Below are 19,828 nucleotides of genomic sequence, written 5' to 3' on the forward strand. Positions count from 1 at the left end.
TAGCCCAAACAACTACCTCTTCCCCTACTGTATTTATTTATTTAGCTCCTTTGCACCCAATTATTTCTATTTCTACTTTGCACATTCTTCCACTGCAAATCAACCATTCCAGTGTTTTACTTGCTATATTGTATTTACTTCGCCACCATGGCCTTTTTTTGCCTTTACCTCCCCTATCTCACCTCATTTGTTCACATTGTATATAAACGTATTTTTCCACTGTATTACTCACTGTATGTTTGTTTTACTCCATGTGTAACTCTGTGTTGTTGTATGTGTCGAACTGCTTTGCTTTGTCTTTATCTTCACAATTATATATAAGTGAGAACTTGTTTTCAACTTGCCTACCTGGTTAAATAAAGGTGAAATAAAATACAAATATATAAATAAATAAATAAATAAATATAGGCCAAGGACAATATAATGTCTGTTTTTTCCCTTATTGTAGGCTACTACTTAAACCGCTGTTACTCTTAATCGTTGTTTTTTTACTACACTATCTTACTCACTTTGTTTATCAAATGGCTTTACATGTGAGTCCTTAACTAAGGTCAGGGCCTGACACTCTCTATCTTTGTTTTCTTTATTATTTTGGTCATGTCAGGGTGTGACGAGGGTGGTATGTGTGTTTTGGTCTTGTCTAGGTTTTTTTGTAATTCTTTGGAGTTTTGGTATGTCTAGGTATATGTAGGTCTATGGTGGCCTGAATTGGTTCCCAATCAGAGACAGCTGTTTATCGTTTTTTCTGATTGGGGATCCTATTTAGATTGCCATTTCCATTTTGGTTTTGTGGGTTATTGTCTATGTGTAGTTATATGTCAGCAGTCGTGTTATATAGCTTCACGTTCGTTTTGTTATTTTGTTTGTTCAATAAAGAAGAATGTATTCATATCACGCTGCGCCTTGGTCTCATCAATACGACAAACGTGACAGAGATGCGTGGGACTAAGGCTAAGGTGTGAACGATGCTGAAAAGGTGGAGACAAAAAAAGAGCTCTCCGGTAGGTGTACCAAGACAGTCAAAGGCCATTTTCTCAAAAGTCGGGTTTCAGGTTTAGCAACTTTCAAAGCATAATTACTTTCCCATTGTTCCTCAACTGGAGTGTATGATATAGCATTTTGTAAGTCTCTGCTTTTATCCAATGAAAAAATATATATAAGTGTTCAGACCGCTTGACTTTTTGCACATTTTGTTACATTACAGCCTTATTCTGAAATTGATTCAATTGTTTTCCCCCCCTCAATCTACACACACTACCCCATAAAAACATTTTTTTTTTGCAAAGGTAATAAACAAACTACTGAAATATCACATTTACATAAGTATTCAGAGCCTTTACCCAGTACTTTGTTGAAGCACGTTTGGCAGTGATTACAGCCTCGAGTCTTAGGTATGATGATGCTTTAAGCTTGGCACACCTGTATTTGGGGAGTTTGTCCCATTCTTCTCTGCAGATCCTCTCAATCTCTGTCAGGTTGGGTGGGGAGTGTCGTTGCACAGCTATTTTCAGGTCTCTTCAGAGGTTTTCAATCGGGTTCAAGTCCGGGCTCCGGCTGGGCCACTCAAGGACATTCAGAAACTTGTCCCAAAACCACTCCTGCATTGTCTTGGCTTAGGGTCGTCGTTCTGTTGGAAGGTGAACCTTTGCCCCTGTCTGAGGTTCTGAGCACTCTACAGCAGGTTTTCATCAAGGATCTCTCTCTATACATTTCTCCATTCATCTTTCCCTCGATCCTGACTAGTCTCCCTGTCCCTGCCTCTTACAAACATCCCCACAGCACGATGCTGCCACCACCATGCTTCACTGTATGGATGGTGCCAGGTTTCATCCAGACGTGACACTTGGCAATCAGTTCAATGAGTTCAATTTTGATTTCATTCGACCCGAGAATCTTGTTTCTCATGGTCTGAGAGTTGTCTTGACTTAACAGTCATCAGACTAATGAAAGTCATTTATTGAATCAACTAACTATGTTTATTTATTACCCGATTTAAATTAATCATGTAACAACTAACTCGTTGCGATTTTGGGGCACCACGAGAGCGGCCGTTTAAAGATTTTACCATCTCCCGAATTAAACTCTAAAGGTTTATCACACCCATAAAACAGTCAAGGTTAAATCATAACCTCTTATAATATCATCATTCTGAACAGTCACAACCTTCTTGGAACTGCAAAAATCCCAGCCTTATATTTCAGTACTACACAAATTGGTTTAATTATTTATTTACTAGCTAACTAAATAATAACACAGAATAAACACACACTTAATACATGAGGAAAAGGTTCTTAGCGTACTGACAAAATATGGTGGCTTTTTACACAATGACATGCAGAGAGAGAAAAACAGAAAGAGATACTTATCATTGATGGGGGCGGCAGGGTAGCCTAGTGGTTAGAGCGTTGGACTAGTAACCGAAAGGTTGCAAGTTCAAACCCCCGAGCTGACAAGGTACAAATCTGTCGTTCTGCCCCTGAACAGGCAGTTAACCCACTGTTCCTAGGCTGTCATTGAAAATAAGAATTTGTTCTTAACTGACTTGCCTAGTAAAATAAAGGTAAAAATAAATTGATACATTTTAGAAACTATTCTCACAGTAATAATATACTTTGCACACAAACCACCCCCCATTTGAAGTAAGAAATCATTCATGTATTTACGTACTGTGAAAATATTGTACAATCCAGGAGTGAAAAGCTCTTACAGACTTCCCCAGAAAGACTCACAGTTGTAATCGCTTGTGATTAACATGTATTGACTCAGGGGGTTGAATACTAATGTAATCAAGATATGTTAGTGTTTTATTTTTCATAAATGTTTTACATGACAGAGTATTTTGTGTAGATCCTTGAAAAAGGGGGTGTGAATACTTTCTGAAGGCAATGAATTTGACCTGATTGTTGTAGCGAACGTCCTCTACTTTCATCATACGTGTTGAATAAGCTTGATACCTCTGGCAATGTTATTTTGAAGATTATTTTCAACAGCAAACCAGTTTGACCCATTGAGAGTTTTACACTGGAGAGGTACTCGAAGGCTTAAGAGTTGTAGCGCAGATGTGTTACTGTTACTGTGGTTATAATGACAAAGTAGCTGGTGTTGATCTTGAGAAGGTGAAAAGAAACAGTTTCAGGGCTGGCAAGTCAAATGAACAGTATTCTCTGATATATTCTCTCCTCGCATATATCTCTATTCCTTTACAAGAACACCAAGCAACATTTGTGACGACACTCAAGTATCTTCCAATGTTAGATCTCCGCTTGCCTCCTTCTGTTTCTAGATATCAACAGTTTGACTGATGGAGTGAGGAAAGCTTTGCCTTTCGCTAGTGTAGAATCTAGTGTGTTAGGTAAATACGTTTTAAAGGCGTGTGTGTTTGAAGACTATAGTGTGTGTTCGTGTGTGTTTGAAGACCCTCTAATGGCGGCGACCATCAAAAATAAATGGATAGATCAAGTTTTAGTAGGATATAAAGTGTGTGTGTGTGTGTATAAGCGTTAGTAGAACATCAAGTGTTACAAGTCCTCTCACGCTGCAGTGCTGTGCTGCTCGAGTTAAGAAGGTCAAGCTGTCTCTTTCAGTGTGTGGAAGTTTGCATGTGCACACACTGACATTCCGCGGACTTGTCAGGACATTCTGGTCCTGATAATGTAGGAAAACATGTACAAAAAAACACACACACACACTCCTGCTGCGTTACCTGTCGATGTGTGAATGATCTCATTTTCAGTCCCGATTGGTGTGTGTAAAGTACCAGCTGGTTAGCAGCAGGATGTGTTATTTCAAATAGGCACGTTCTTCTCTCCCCTGCAACTCATCCCCAGGTTATTGATGTAAGATATGTATTTTTTTCTGTCAATGTACCTGGTAAAATCATGGTTAGTCAACAACTCTAATCTTTTTTTTTTTTTTTTTTTTTACTACAAATGACATTTATTGGTAACACTTTACATTAAGTTGCCCCTATTAGTATGTAATTAACACAGTAAGTACTGAGTTAACAACATAGTAGTTACACTATATAATTACAGCAGCGTAGCCTAGTGGTTAGAGCGTTGGACTAGTAACTGTTACGGCAAATGAGTGAGGAGGTGTGGAGTCAGGCGCAGAGAGCAAAAGATGTGGGAAAAAACACGCTTTAATGTCCAGGAAAAATAACATGAACAAAAGTAGGAAAACAAATGACCAGAAAGATTAACGGACAGCGCGAAACACCCAAAATACAAACAAAATACACTCAAGCATAGAACAGACAAACAAGCCTGCACGAAACAGAAGAGGGCTGAACAAACTATATATAACCCCACCCTAACAACCAAACAAGAAACAGGTGATACCAATCAGACAAAACCAAAGGAACACAGAACAACGGATCGGTGATAGCTAGTAGACCGGCAACGACGACCGCCGAGCGCCACCCGAACAAGAAGGGGAGTCACCTTTGGTAATATTCGTGACAGTAACCGGAAGGTTGCAACTTCAAACCCCAGAGCTGACAAGGTACAAATCTGTTGTTCCTAGGCGTCACTGTTCCTAGGCCGTCATTGAAAATAAGAATTTGTTCTTAACTGACTTGCCTAGTTAAATAAAGGTAAAAAAAAACATGGCAATAGGGTTGTTGCGGATTCAGTTATTACACAATTGGAACAAGGAATTTGTAATTACACATTCACTTGCTAAAGGTTATTCCACGTGTGTAACTACTAATTGTATTACACATTTTGTTGTTCCAATATGTAACTAATGTTTTGTAATTACACGTTTGAAAGTCACCTGTGATTTACCATGTTAATAACGCTAACCTATAATACCAGGGTTGATAAACAGGCTAGGACCTGGTAACAACAATTGTAACAAGGCACACCCAGTCATTAACAGGTCATTTTCAATTTGTGTATTTCTATGTTATGAATGAAGTGTAATATGAGAACAATGTAGTTACATAGAATTTACTTGTAATTCTCATATATCTACTCAGGAGCAAGTAACTTAATGTAAAGTGAAACCACTATGTAGTTACAATGTAACAGACTTTGCAGACAATAGGCTAACCAGGAGAAATTGGGAGACAGGAGAACATTAGATATAACCATTTTAGGCACATTGTACTGACAATGTACTACTCTTCAACAACCAACTTTGTAATTACAATGTTGTTACAAGGGATGTACTGTACATGTATTTACAATGCACTTAACCAGGAGCAACCAACTTAATGTAAAGTGAAGTGACATTTTAATTACTTTGTAATGCCAATGTAACAACCTTTGCAACAATAGGCTAACCAGAATAAATAAGGAGACAGTAGAATATTTTTCAGTTTGACTTTTTAATGGATTTGAAAAAATGTATATTCAGAAATGTATATTTAAACCATTCAAATTCAATGCCACATTTCAGACTATATCAGACTATATCGCCTTAGAAAGCGTTGTCCCTTTTGAGCCCAAGCCACTCCTCCCTCCCACCCCCCAACAAAAAAAATGAATTAAAATAATGATTGTGCTATTATACAAAATGTAGCTTACCGCATATCATGCATGGCAGAAGAACATTACAAATCTGATTTAACATTGTCTTTGGTACATAATTGGTCTAGCTTAAACTCCAACGTTGAACAAGTTATATTAATTACCATTGAATGTGGACTGTAGTATTATGCATACTGAAAAGACTGGTTACCTTATACTAAGCTCCAAACGTTTTATCCATGAGTCTGGTATAAGGTATGCGCCTAGGGCCTAGGCAATGCAATTGATTGCACGGGACGGCATACAGAGTTAGCCTACAATTATAGTGAATTTGTTTTTCATTTCAAATAACCTAGTAAGAGGGCATTTTTTTATATTTTCATCATGAATAGGCTGACACATTACCTTTTAGCTACAGAATATCTCTCCACCATGTGTTTCTACCTCCTCCCCTCTCTCCTTCATTACTTTCTCAAGAGCGCAGAGAGAGAGGGGCTGTCCGATATGTTTTGGTGTGAAAACATCTTACTATCAATGTTCCCTGACCAGATTTCACTTGGTTTCCAAAAGTAATCACTGGGTAAGCTGCAGGAACGGGGTTGGACAGACCATGGCATGCAGAGTTTGGGTGTAATATCACCAGCAAGAGGATGCATGCTCCTAAAACAGTGGTTGATGTGTGGAGTGAGATAACCAGAGTAGATACATGGCATGAGAACCGGAGGGAAAGTGGCTTTCGATGACGCATTTTTTCTGTTCCTGCCCATTTGAAAATGGGCCATTCTGAATCAAAACTAATTTGACATATTAGTAAAGACCAGATTAAATTGAGAATAATCTGATGTGTGTAAATCAACCCTGTCTTTCAAGGATGATTTGTAAAATCCAAATAACTTCACAGATCTTCAATGTGAAGGATTTAAACACTGTTTCCCATGCTTGTTCAATGAGTCATAAATAATTAATGAACATGCACCTGTGGAACAGTCGTTAAGATACTAACAGCTTACAGACGGTAGGCAATTAAGGTCACAGTTATGAAAATTTAGGACACTAAAGAGGCCTTTTGTAACGACGTTCTTTGTTTGTCGAAAGAGAGTCGGACCGAAATGCAGCGTGTTTGTTACTCATGTTTATTAGTGAAAACAAATAACGAAACTATACATGAAATAACGAATAAATACAAAACAACAAAACGGAACGTGAAACCTATTACAGCCTGACTGGTGAAACTAACACAGAGACAGGAACAATCACCCACGAAATACAAAGCGAAACCCAGGCTACCTAAATACGGTTCCCAATCAGAGACAACGAGAATCCCCTGACTCTGATTGAGAACCGCCTCAGGCAGCCAAACCTATGAAACACACACCCCTAATCAGCTACAATCCCAATAACTAAAAAACCCCACTAAATACAACAAACAATAAACCCATGTCACACCCTGGCCTGACCAACTAATTAACTAAAACACAAAATACTAAGACCAAGGCGTGACACCTTTCTATGCCCAGGGTCCCTGCTCATCTGCATGAATATGCCTTAGGCATGCTGCAAGGAGGCATGAGGACTGCAGATGTGGCCAGGGCAATAAATTGCAATGTCCGTACTGTGAGACACCTAAGACAGCGCTACAGGGAGACAGGACGGACAGCTGATCGTCCTTGCAGTGGCAGACCACGTGTAACAACGCCTGCACAGGATCGGTACATCCAAACATTGCACCTGCGGTACAGGTACAGGATGGCAACAACAACTGCCCGAGCTACACCAGGAACGCACAATCCTTCAATCATTGCTCAAACTGTCCTCAATAGGCCGAGAGAGGCTGGACTGAGGGCTTGTAGGCCTGTTGTAAGGAAGGTCCTCACCAGACATCAACGGCAACAATGTTGCCCATGGCAAACCGGCTGGACCAGACAGGACTGGCAAAAAGTGCTCGTCTCACCAGGGGTGATGGTCGGATTCGCGTTTATCATCGCTAGGCCAATCGACGCTAGGCCAATTGTGCGTCGCCCCACGGACCTCCCGGTCGTGGCCGGTTACGACAGAGCCTGGGCGCCCGGGTGGCCCGGGTGGCACATTCTAGAAGGGCAAGGGATGGAGTCAAATCCAGACTCATTGCTTAGAAGAAACAAACATTTGTGAGCGTGGAGTTTGGCCAGAGCAATGAGTCTGGGTAGCCAGGCGTATCTTTTACTAAATTGTACTTAATTATAGAATGGGTTGATGCCATTGAATATAGAAGATAGAGACATTGTATCATCAGTTGGATCTGGTTAGATATTACTATAATATTGATTGCTTGCAAGCCATGACTGACATCAAGAAAAGGATACTAAACCTGGATAGGTGGATATAAGCTTCTTTTTTCACATTGAGTTAACAGCAGTAAGGCCAGATTCAATCGGCAGGGGGGGGTGGGGGTTACACTTTTACGCCTGCTACGTTAGGTTAAGTACACACAGACTGTATAGAATGCATTAGATAGACATGTATACAACACAACGACGAGAAGGATAGAGACAGTTCATGGAAGTATGCCTTATCTCCTTTGAAGAACTAGTAAAATACGTTTGTCAGACAGCCCTGAGGCATACTTAGGCCGGCTAGCCTAGCTAAATAGGATGACTAAAGACAGTACATTATAGGGAGCACAGAGATAACTTTAGATGGTCTGGCTGGCTGCTACTGCCTGAGCAGAGATGAGATGATGACTGAAGCCCTTTCCTGCAGAATGACTAAAGTGCCCTCTAGTGTCCTCATGGGTGGAATATTATTCATATTTTTCATAATTTCATAATTCATAAACATGAGTTATTTTTAACCAATGAAATTCTGGTGTTTCTATGTCAAATGGTTTTGTTATATTTCTGTCTTATGTGATCTATTTAAAGTGTAATATTGGGAGGCAAACGCAACATGTAATACATGGTACAGGTGTATTTTCTTTAAACCCGTAACCATGTTTGTGAGGTGTATACTTTTATTTCAAAGTATATTTGTTTAATTAAGACTACCAAGGAACACTCTGTGTGACCCTGATTTAGCCCACTGCAGTTAAAGGTTAAGGAATTAAAAATAATAAAGTAATCAAATAAAAACGATTATACACAACTCAAATCTTTTATTTTTCCTATTTTTCTGTGGATGTCTACTCAATGTTGATCTGACAATGGAATATTTTCAATGTTTTGGCAATTGAATGTTCGCAATTTTCAGCTGTAGAATTTCCATCAAAAAGCTCTAAAATCATTGTAATGTCATTCTTCTTTAAAAAAAATTATCAAACCGAATCGAACTCAAAAAGCACAGCTCAGCTAATATCCGCTCAATTGGAAATTCCTGCATGAAAATATACTACAGTTTACTATACAATACTACAGTAGTTACTATATAATTAAACTGTAGTATACTGTAGAATATTATAATACACACTATATTATCCCTCGATCATGTGTAGTACTGACAATAGAATAGCGGTGATTTTAGCCTGTAAATCTTGTTGGAGCGCTGGTCTAAGTATTTTGTGTTTTCTTCATTTATTTGGTCAGGCCAGGGTGTGGCATGGGTTTTTGTATGTGGTGTGTTTTGTCTTGAGGTTTTTTCATAGGTATTGGGATTGTAGCTTAGTGGGGTGTTCTAGATAAGTCTATGGCTGTCTGAAGTGGTTCTCAATCAGAGGCAGGTGTTTATCGTTGTCTCTGATTGGGAACCATATTTAGGCAGCCATATTCTTTGAGTGTTGGGTGGGTGATTGTCCTTATGTACTTATGTCTGGCGTGTATTAGTTTGCACCAGTATTAGGCTGTTTCGGTTTTTGTTACATTCATTGTTTTTGTAGTGTTTGTATTTTGATTTGTGTTTCTTCAGTTTATGAAACATGGATCGTAATAGACACGCCGCATTTTGGTCCGACTCTCCATCACACATAGAAAACCGTAACAGAATCACCCACCACAACAGGACCAAGCGGTGTGTCAACAGGCAGCAGGAGATACATAATAAGGATTTCTGGACTTGGGAGGAAATCCTAGACGGAGAAGGACCCTGGGCACAGCCTGGAGAATATCGCCGCCCCAAGGAAGAACTGGAGGCGGTGAAAATGGAGAGGCGCTGGTATGAGGAGGCAGCACGGCGACGCGGATGGAAGCCCGAGAGTCAGCCACAAAAATGTATTGGTGGGGGGTTCACAGGGAGTATGGCGACGCTACGTAGGAGACCTACGCCAACTTCCTGTGGTTACCGGGGGGCTAGAGAGACCGGGCAGGCACCGTGTTATGCTGTGGTGCGCACGGTGTCCCCAGTGCGGGTGCATAGCCCGGTGTGGTATATTCCAGCTCCGCGTATCGGCCGGGCTAGAGTGAGCGTCGAGCCAAATGCCATGAAGCCGGCTCTACGCATCTGGTCCCCAGTGCGTCTCCTTGGGCCGGCTTACATGGCACCAGCCTTGCACACGGTGTCCCCGGTTCGCCTGCATAGCCCAGTGCGGGCTATTCCACCTCGCCGCACTGGCAGAGCGACCGGGAGTATTCAACCAGGTAAGGTTGGGCAGGCTCGGTGGATACGGTCCGGTCTACCCAGTACCACCTCCACGCACCAGCTCTCCGGTGGCAGCTCCCCGCACCAGGCTTCCTGTGCGTGGCCTCAGCCCAGTACCACCAGTGCCAGCACCACGCATCAGGGCTACAGTGCGCCTCGCCTCTCCAGCGCTGCCAGAGCCTTCCTCCTCTCCTCTGATTGTCCTTATGTCCTTTTGTACTTATGTCTGTCGTGTATTAGTTTGCACCAGTATTAGGCTCTTTCGGTTTTCGTTACGTTCATTGTTTTTGTAGTGTTTGTATTTTGATTCGTGTTTCTTCAGTTTATTAAACATGGATCGTAATAGACACGCCGCATTTTGGTCCGACTCTCCTTCACACATAGAAAACCGTAACAATTTCCTTTGTGTGGACAGCACTGTTATGATAAAATTGTTTATCCTCAGAAAGACCACTTTCTCAAATGATTAACGCCACATTATTTCTTATTTTTCCATGGACATTTCTATGGAAATTTAGCCAGCTGAGACATTCAATTAATTAGTATGGCTCTATTGTTATGTCTAGTCTGTCCAGTTTTCCACCGGGGTGTGTTCATAAGAAAGGAAAGGTAGCCAAGAAACTTGTCAAATATTGGCATTGGAGGAGATGCAAGCTCCTCAAGAGATTTATGATCACCTCCCTCTCCAGGACACACACACGTACTCCTCTGCCTCTTCAGCTGTTTCACTGATGTATCCCAGAAGTAGTGGAGTGTGTATGTGTTGGTCACACTCATGTGGGTGTGTGGGCCAAAGCCCATATAGTACCGATGCCTGGCAGGCTCTCGTACTGCTGATGGGGACTCTGTGTGTGTGTGTGTGCTGATGGAGACTGGCTCCTCAAGCTGGAAATTGGCATAATGTGTCCTACAGCGGTCTGCTGCACAGGCCTCTATCAGGGATTCCATCTGTCCTGGATACACACAAACACACACACACTTTTCATAATCGAGATGCCTCCTTCGATGCCTCTTCTCTGTTCGCCTGTGTGCTTTCACTAGCGATGTATAAGAAAAATGGAGTGTAATTGAGATTAATTGTTGAGTGGAGGATTAACATAGGAGTGAGTGTGGAGCGTAAAAGTGCTTGATAACTCAGTCGTGTTTTTAATCTTTGTACCTGTAAGTAAGTGGCCACTCGTGTGTTAAGTCGTTCACACCTCAAGGCACTTTACACATATGGGGCCAAGCTCCCTGCCATCCAGGACCTCTATACCAGGCGGTGTCAGACGGCGGCCCGAAAAATTGACAGATTCCAGCCACCCAAGTCATAGACTGTTCTCTCTGCTATCTGACAGAAAGCGGTACCGATGCACAAGTCTGGAACCAACAGGACCCTGAACAGCTTTTAACCCCAAGTCATAAGACTGCTAAATATACTGAACAAAATATAACGTGTTGGTCCCATGTTTTATGAGCTGAAATAAAAGATCCCAGAAATGTTCCATACGCTCAAAAAAAACATATTTCTCTCAAATGTTCTGCACAAATTTGTTTACATCCTTGTTAGTGAGGATTTTTACTTTTCCAAGATAATCCATCCACCAGACAGGTGTGGCATATCAAGAAGCTAATTAAACAGCATGAACATTACAGAGGTACACTTTGTGCTGAGGAAAATAAAAGGCCACTCTATAATGTGCAGTTTTGTGACACAACACAATGCCACCGATGTCTCAAGTTTGTGGGAGTGTGCAATTGTAATGCTGACTGCAGGAATGTTCACCAGAGCTGTTGCCAGATAACTGAAAGTTAAATTCTTTACCATAAGCTGCCTCCAGCGTCATTTTAGAGAATTTAGCATTACATCCAACCGGACTAAAAACCGCAGACCACGTTTAACCACGCCAGCCCAGGACCTTCACATCTGGCTTATTCACCTGCAGGATCGTATGAGACCAGACAACTGATGAAACTGAGGAGCATTTATGTCTGTAATAAAGCCCTTTTGTGGGTAAAAACTCATTCTGATTGGCCGGGCCTGGCTCCCAAGTGGGTGGTCCTATGCCCTCCCAGGCCCACCCTTGGCTTTGCCCCTGCTCTGTCATGTGAAATCCATAGATTAGTGCCTAAGGCATTTATTTAAACTGACTGATTTCCTTATATGAACTGTAACTCAGTGAAATCTTGAAATTGTCGCATGTTGCGTTTATATTTTTGTTAACCAAATAGCTACCCAGACTATTTAACCATCTGCATTGATAGTCCGTTTTTTGCACCATTTTTTTGTCTCATCACATACGCTGCTGCTACTGGTTATTATCTGTCACTTTATTCCTAGTTACATGTACTTATCTACCTCAATTACCTCGTACCCCTGCACATCAACTCAGTACTGGTACCCTGCGTATATAGCTAAGTTATTGTTATTCATTTTGTATTCATTGTTACGTGTTCTACTTTTCTATTTCACAATTTTCTTTCTCTCTGCCTTGTTAGGAGGGCCCGTAAGTAAACTTTTCACTGTTAGTCTACACCTGTTGTTTACGAAACATTTGACGAATAAGGGAAATAGGGAAATCGTGTGCCATTTTGGATTCAAACTTGGTCCTCTCATTCTGAAGGTAATAGGCGTTAACCTGGGTTTCTTTTTCCATCCTCTCCTCTCTTCTTTTGTCTTCCACCCCTGCTACATTCCTCACCTCCCTCTCTGACTTGCTCCAACAAGTTTATCATTTTTGAGAATGTGTGTGTGTGTGTGTGTGTGTGTCCCTGGTTATTTTCAGCAGCTGTCAGTGAGGAGGAGTGAATGTTCTCCCTCTGCTGATTGTCCTTGCTGTGGAGCGAGACAGGGGAGACTGGAGGGACAGAGAGTGTGTTTGTGTGTTACAGCCCCTTTCAGCTGAGGGAGTGTGTCTGTCCTTTCAGATGGTCCCAGGGGCCCAGAAGGGCTGTGAAGAAGGGACAGGGTGCACGAGTAGGGCACTCACCATCATTACTAAATCATATTCCCTTCCTTGCACAGTCATATGATATGATGGACCAAACCTTGACTGATACTAAGACTTTTTAAAATTCATTCACAGTTGCTTTTGAGGGTTTTCTAGAGGATGTTTGACAGTGAAGTGTGTTCTCTCCCACACGAGGTGTAATGTGAAAATGAGTCACAGAACTATAATGTCAGAGAAAGGGAGCGAGAGCGAGGGTAAATAACAGAGAATAGAGGGGAGATGGAAGTGGATGAATGAGGTAAAGAGAGAAGGGTGGGTGTATAGGAATATTGAATCACAAAGAATTTCTGCCAGATCAAAGCTAATCCTTATTTTAGGAAGGGTTTTTACTAATTCCCCTGGCTGTCTTACCCCTCAAAGGCAGGGCTTTCTTTATCTTTCTCTCTTCTTCTCCATCAGTCTCTCCGCCCTCTCTCTCATCCCCTTCAACTTCAAAATGACAGATTTTTCTGCATTTGACTTGACTTTGACATGGAGGTAGAGAACGCAGAATGATTTAGAGAATCTAGGTCACGCGGATAGTGAGGAGAGAAGTGGATATCGCGTCAGGACCAACTCAGAAAGATGCATTTTGCCTGGGAAGGGAGATAGGAAAAGAGAGGGGGGATGCTAACCACTCCAAATGGGTTGTGTTAACAATAGATTTAGCAACCTAACAAGTCAGACACCTTTGTATCCCAAATGGCACACTATTCCCTAACTAGTGCACTACTTTTGACCAGGGCCCATAGGGAATGGGATGCCATTTGGGACACAATGGTCTTTTCCACATGGACGTCTTCACAATGGCTGCAAGTCCATTACAACGTGGGAACAAACAGGTGTAAGAGCTGAGGGGTTTAACTTGACAAGCTGAGGGGTTTAACTTGACAAGATGTAATTTGCCAATACTGTTGACATGTAGAGCTCTCCAACCTCATTCCTGGACAACTACCATCCTGTAGGTTTTCATTCCTAACACGATAGGAACGTATTTCTTTCAACGTTATAATGAAAAGGTGCCTCTCGGTCCTAAACCACAAGTTTCCTGGAGACTTGTGGGAGGAGTGCTGATGAAGTCTCCCGCTGTATGTGCTTTCGGTAGCCTGATTGTATCCAGACTGAGGAGAAGTCCGCACACAATACATCCCTGACCATCTCATGAAGTGGTCAGCCAGATCTGAACACAATCAGACCACAAAGCGATGTTTGTGCATCTAGACCCTTCTTTTCAATGCAATATTTGTTTTCTGATAGCAGAAGTTACATGTAAGGCTCAAGTGTAGACACTATCTAAGTTACTAAGACATGTGGCTAATACCGTACAAGCTACAGTGTCCCTATAAGGCTTAGAGATGGAAGAGGAAAGACAAATCCTAATTTACTTTGAGTCCAAACCTCATTTCACACTCCCAACTCACAGGAAAATAAAGCGTAGGAAGCGATCCTCATTAGCATTTTAACAGCAATATTTTGACAGAACCTAATCATCTATCTGCTATGTACATGGATTAACTAACATGGCTGATATGATTATGCAAGATGAAGTGTGGGAGTAAGAAAAACTAAAACAAACTTTCACAGATTCTGTGCAAACTATAATGGGGTATTAAACAGATCACAACATTTCCTTTGCAACTTTGGCCGTTCACCCTCACATTTCAAGTCCTCCATGAAAGCAGGCTGCTAAGAGAAGGACAAACTCATTTGCTTTCATGGAGGAATGGCTTGAATTCTGAGGATGACCACACAAATTATTTTCACCATGAGCAAAATCTATTGGTTTTCAATCCAAAGTTGCAAAGAAATGTTGTGATCTGTTTAATAGACACTTAAGAGCCCAAGCAAAATGGATGAAATAGTGGTGGTATAGCAGCAACAGCGGCATCTAGTGATCAAAAACGGAGACTTATTTTTGGTAAATAATGCAGACGACTTCAATGACTCATTTCTCTGAACAGTGGTGGAAAAAACATCAGATTCACAGGGAATACATCACATAGTATAAAGTAGCAATTCTCCAAGCTGCATCTTTATAATACTTGTCAAGCATAGAGAACTGACACTGTATACTGTTGAGGTGGGATTGCCGTGGGGCTTGGGGGATCTCTGGGTTGCTTTTGCCTCATGCCTTACTCATTGGTAGGATGAAGTCTGTTCCATATCCGATGTTGGGTACTATATTTATTTAATATTATCTGAATCCTGTAAATTAAAATGGGCAATTTGGGTGCAATCAATTAGCTATATTTCCCTGAAATCAATTCAAATGTATACAAAATATTGTTTCAGAAATGCCAATCTTACCTGTTTCTAAGTACAGGAACGATTTCAGAACAATCTGAGATGGTGGGTGTCATGGCTTGCTGAAATGACATGGAATGAATCACTTGGAGCTCCGGGTGGCACAGTGATCTAAGGCACTGCATCTCAGTGCTTGATGCATCACTACATCACCCTGGTTTGAATCAAGTTGGTATCACAACCAGCCGTGATTGGGAGTCCTGATCACAATTCAACCAGTGTTGTGTGTGTGTGTGTGGTGTGTGTGTGTGTGTGGTTTGTGTGCGCATGTGTGTGTGTGGCGCAACCCAGGGGGAAATGAGGGAGACAAAGGCTGCCTGTTAAATGGCACCCTATTCCCCCATAAGTCTCTGGTCAAAAGTAGTGCACTGTATTTAGAATAGGGTGCTATTTGGGGGACACACAAAGCCAACATGCTCCTGCTCTTAGAAGTGATGCCCACTTCTAAACACACACACTTTTATTAGATTTTTTTATTTCACCTTTATTTGACAAGGTAGCAAGTTCTCATTTACAACTGCGACCTGGCCAAGATAAAGCAAAGCAGTGCGACAAAAACAACACACATAAACAAACGTACAGCAAATAACACAAAAGAAAAATCTATGTATAGTTGTGCAAATGTAGAAATTAGGGAGGTAAGGCAATAAATAGGCCATAGAGGCAAAATAATTACAATTTAACATTAACACTGGAGTGATAGATGTGCAGATGATGATGTGCAAGTGGAGATACCGGGGTGCAAAAGAGCAAGAAGATAAATAACAGCATGGCGATGAGGTAGTTGGGTGTGCTATTTACAGATGGGCTGTGTACAGGTACATTGATCGGTAAGCTGCTCTAACAGCCGATGATGATAACAGCTGAACCCTCTCTGACTCGTGGTCCTCTTCAGCCATTAATGCTGCCGTCTTCTCTCTTGTTTCACAGATGAACCACCATGTGACCTTGATCGTCCTGTGACATCACACCGACACTGAGACGGCGGGTGGGTGGAAGGACACACACGGAGGGACGCAGAGCAGAGTACCGAGAGGAGAGCATAGGAGAGGCTACATACTTAAACAGCGCAGCATTGCTGTGAGGAGGATTCAAGCCCCTTGTAGAGGATCTTGATACCATTTGGCTTTCTGCTAATACAGTCAAATAATAAGAGACATTCTTCTTTGTCATCTTGGTTTGTGTTGCAGTAGTCAAAAACACCAGCATTTCACAACAAAGGGTCCCAAGCACCTTTCCATTTGTTTACGCAAGAGGATAAGAGTTGAGCACGTTCTCGCCTTCTTCTGAAACTAGCCTTGTGAAGCCAGCCTATTCTGTTTATAGTAAGTGAAACGAAACGTGAGCGCAACGGTCAGTCTGCTCGGCCAGGCTATCGAGGACCCATAATAACAATCCATAACAAAATGGAGACTCTGTCTCTCTCACAGGACTCCATCTTGGAGTGTCAGATCTGTTTTAACTACTACAGCCCGCGGCGGAGGCCCAAGCTGCTGGACTGCAGACACACGTGCTGCTCCGTGTGCCTGACCCAGATGAGGTCCAGCCAGAAAGAGATCCGATGCCCCTGGTGCCGCAGCGTCACCAAACTCCCTGCCGGCTTTTCCGTATCCCAGCTCCCCGACGACCCCGACATCATCACCGTTATCGCCATTCCGCACGCCTCCGAGCACACGCCGGTCTTTATCCGCCTGCCTAGCAACGGCTGCTACATGCTGCCCCTGCCTGTCGCCAAGGACAGGGCACTGTTACCCGGCGAACTGGGCTGCCGGTTCTTGCCAGGTGGCAGTGGGCAGCAGAAGGTGGATGTGGCGGTGGTGGCTATGCCTGAGTTGCAGCCCCTGAGTTTGGGTATGAGTCTCGAAGGCCTGGAGGAGACAGAGAGAAGGGGAGTCGGGGGAGGTGGTGGTGGAGGGGGGAAGGGCTCCACGTGGTCCGGGGTGTGTACAGTGATCCTGGTAGCCTGCGTCCTGCTCTTTCTCCTGGGAATCGTGCTCCACAACATGTCCTGTATCTCTAAACGCTTTACTGTCATCTCCTGCGGCTGAAGGGAGGGGCCAGAAGGCATGTCAATTAACATGCCTCTCCCACCCCCTACTGTGGCTCCACCCCTCCTCAGCCAGGACTATGACGAGAATAAGGGATTTTTTTACATATCAGGGGTGGCCAAGGAAACTGCCGACAGACACACAGAGAGTGAGACAACCAGGACAACCACGAACAAACTAGGGAAAGAATCTTGCCTCCAATTGTTGACTTGGAGTTATTCTGGATACAAATACTCTCTCCCTCTGATTTGGGGTACCCTATGGACCTGGGGCCAATGGTAATTCACCATTGGCGATCTGTCCTGGTCTGTTTCTTTCTGTGGTCAGTAGAGTTACTTCAGTCAGTGATCATGTTGTTTAGCTAAGTGTCAGTACTGAGTACACATCTCCAGCTGGAGCTGCAATATACAGTGTTAGGACCTTTTGGCAGACCTGGGATCAAATACTTTAACAATCTTTTCAAAACCTTTAAGTGATTGCTTGAGTCTGTCTGGAGTGACAGGTGGGCAGGAATTGGCGTTTTTGGGACTTTTCTATTGGTTTATTAAGCCGGGAAAGTTTAAACGGGCAGAGATGTATTTTACATTGATTTTTCAAGTAATTGAAACCCAGATCTGCTTCTAGGCTGCTTTTGTCTTTGCTGCGATTTAGCAGTGTATAAATTAGCTATGTACAGTCCACCAAACCACCGTTGCCCATAAAGGGACTGCATAAAGGGACTGAACAATCAATACTGGTGGTGGTGGTTCACTGTGGTTGTGTTCCAAATGGCACCCTATTCCTCATATAGTTCTCTATTTTGACCAGTGCCTATAGGGGTCTGGTCAAACATAGTGCACTTGAAAAACAAGTATTTCGCTGCATCTTAGATAACATCTGCAAATCTGTGTTTTGTTATTTGATATTGGGAATAGGGTGCCATTTGGGAAGCAAGCCTGTGTTTCTTATTTTCTCAGAATCACTCTAACGTTCTGAAAACAGTGTTTACCTACTGTTGCTCCAATATGTAATGCAGTACTGTATGTATGTATGTATGTATGTATGTGTTTGTATTTTGATCAATAATGTGTTAAACACAAAAACAGGGAAATATGTGATTGTGTGTTGTGCTATATACATATAAACCAGCCTATATTTGACAGAAAGCACACACTACATGTATTCAGTAGCCAGCCAGCCTAAAGTAATAATGATTAAGTTACTGTTGAGTATTACAATTATTTGCCTAACCCTGATGCCCTTTACTGAGAACAGATGGACATTGCTTTTAATATTAAACTCTCTCGCTAAGTCCCAAATGGCACCCTCTTCCCTATATAGTGCACTACTTTTGACCAGTCAAAGGTAGTGCACTATATAGGGAACGGGGTGCCATTTAGGATGCAACCTATGACTTTGACCTGGTTATCAGCCCTTACACTCTATATCTACTATCAATCTCCCTTTAGGTTAATACTATATTTGATGTTTGTATGGGGGGTGTTGGTTCACAGTGAGGTGGAGTGTGGGTGCTGCGAGGGGTTAGGAGTGGGCGGGTGGGGAGTCCCCATCTTAATGCTAATTGCATTGATTTCTGAACCGTTTTAAATACTTTCTCTTCTATGCCGGTGTTTCTCTTCCTCTGTGTTTCAAATGGCATACCATTCCCTGTATAGTGCACTACTTTCAACCCGGGGCCGGTAGTGCCCTGGTCAAAGTAGTGCACTATGTAGGGAATAGGGTGCAATGTGGGACACATACCATGTCTTTGTTGTTGTTGCCAAAATGATTGTGATCCAGTTCCTACTGTATTAAAGCAATTGAGTGTAAACACCAACAAACAAACAGGGTGAACTATTTTGTATAGCAGCCATGTACAGAATGATTGTATTTATCCTTGTTGTCCTACTTTCTATTTGTGTTCTACATGTTTACTTCTGTCTGTCTGTAATAGTAGCCTGGTCTAGAATCAACTCAAAGAAAAAGAAAAGAAAAAGGAGGAGGTGGTAGAAATGAGAGATTTCAGTTGTTGTGGGATTGGCTGTTTAGCTCTTCGTACCTAGGGATAATTGCACTGGGTTTCTAGGCTAGCTATAAAACTGAGATTGTGCCATCTCACTTACTGACTGGCTTTTTAAGGAGTCCAATATGGAGTTACATTAGTGCCAAACATAGTAGCAGCCCAGGATTTCTGTTTGATGTTTAGAGGGGAAGGATAGAGAAAGGTTATGTGCCAAATGGCACCCTATTCCCTTTAAAGTGCACTACTTTTTTTCCAGGGCCCCAAAGTGCACTATATAGGGGATATGGTGCCGTTTGGGATGCAGGCATAGAGGTCATGCAGAGGTTACATCATGGCCGTTGGTGGCACCGGCATCTCCCTGCGATACACAGTAAGTGGTGGCTCAATAGCTGACAACTTTTTTTTCACTTATCGTAACAGACATTTTGAGGTTGTGCATAGTCAGCAAAGGGGCAATTGATTGTCAGCTATTGATTAACTGATCTA

At 42.3% G+C, this 19,828-nt stretch overlaps 1 protein-coding gene across 1 annotated transcript in view; it reads left to right on the forward strand.

The window, feature by feature from the left end:
- LOC135518572 (E3 ubiquitin-protein ligase RNF152-like) overlaps positions 1–18,852 on the forward strand; it is a 110,665-nt gene extending 91,813 nt beyond the window's left edge. The window contains exon 2 of the mRNA XM_064943737.1: positions 16,223–18,852. Within this exon, the coding sequence (XP_064799809.1) occupies positions 16,699–17,340 (642 nt within the window). The 5' untranslated portion in view covers positions 16,223–16,698 and the 3' untranslated portion in view covers positions 17,341–18,852. The remainder of the gene's footprint in view (positions 1–16,222) is intronic.
- Positions 18,853–19,828: the final 976 nt, after the last annotated feature.

The sequence above is a fragment of the Oncorhynchus masou genome, chromosome 28, assembly GCF_036934945.1.
Source record: "Oncorhynchus masou masou isolate Uvic2021 chromosome 28, UVic_Omas_1.1, whole genome shotgun sequence".
NCBI classification, from domain to species: domain Eukaryota; kingdom Metazoa; phylum Chordata; class Actinopteri; order Salmoniformes; family Salmonidae; genus Oncorhynchus; species Oncorhynchus masou.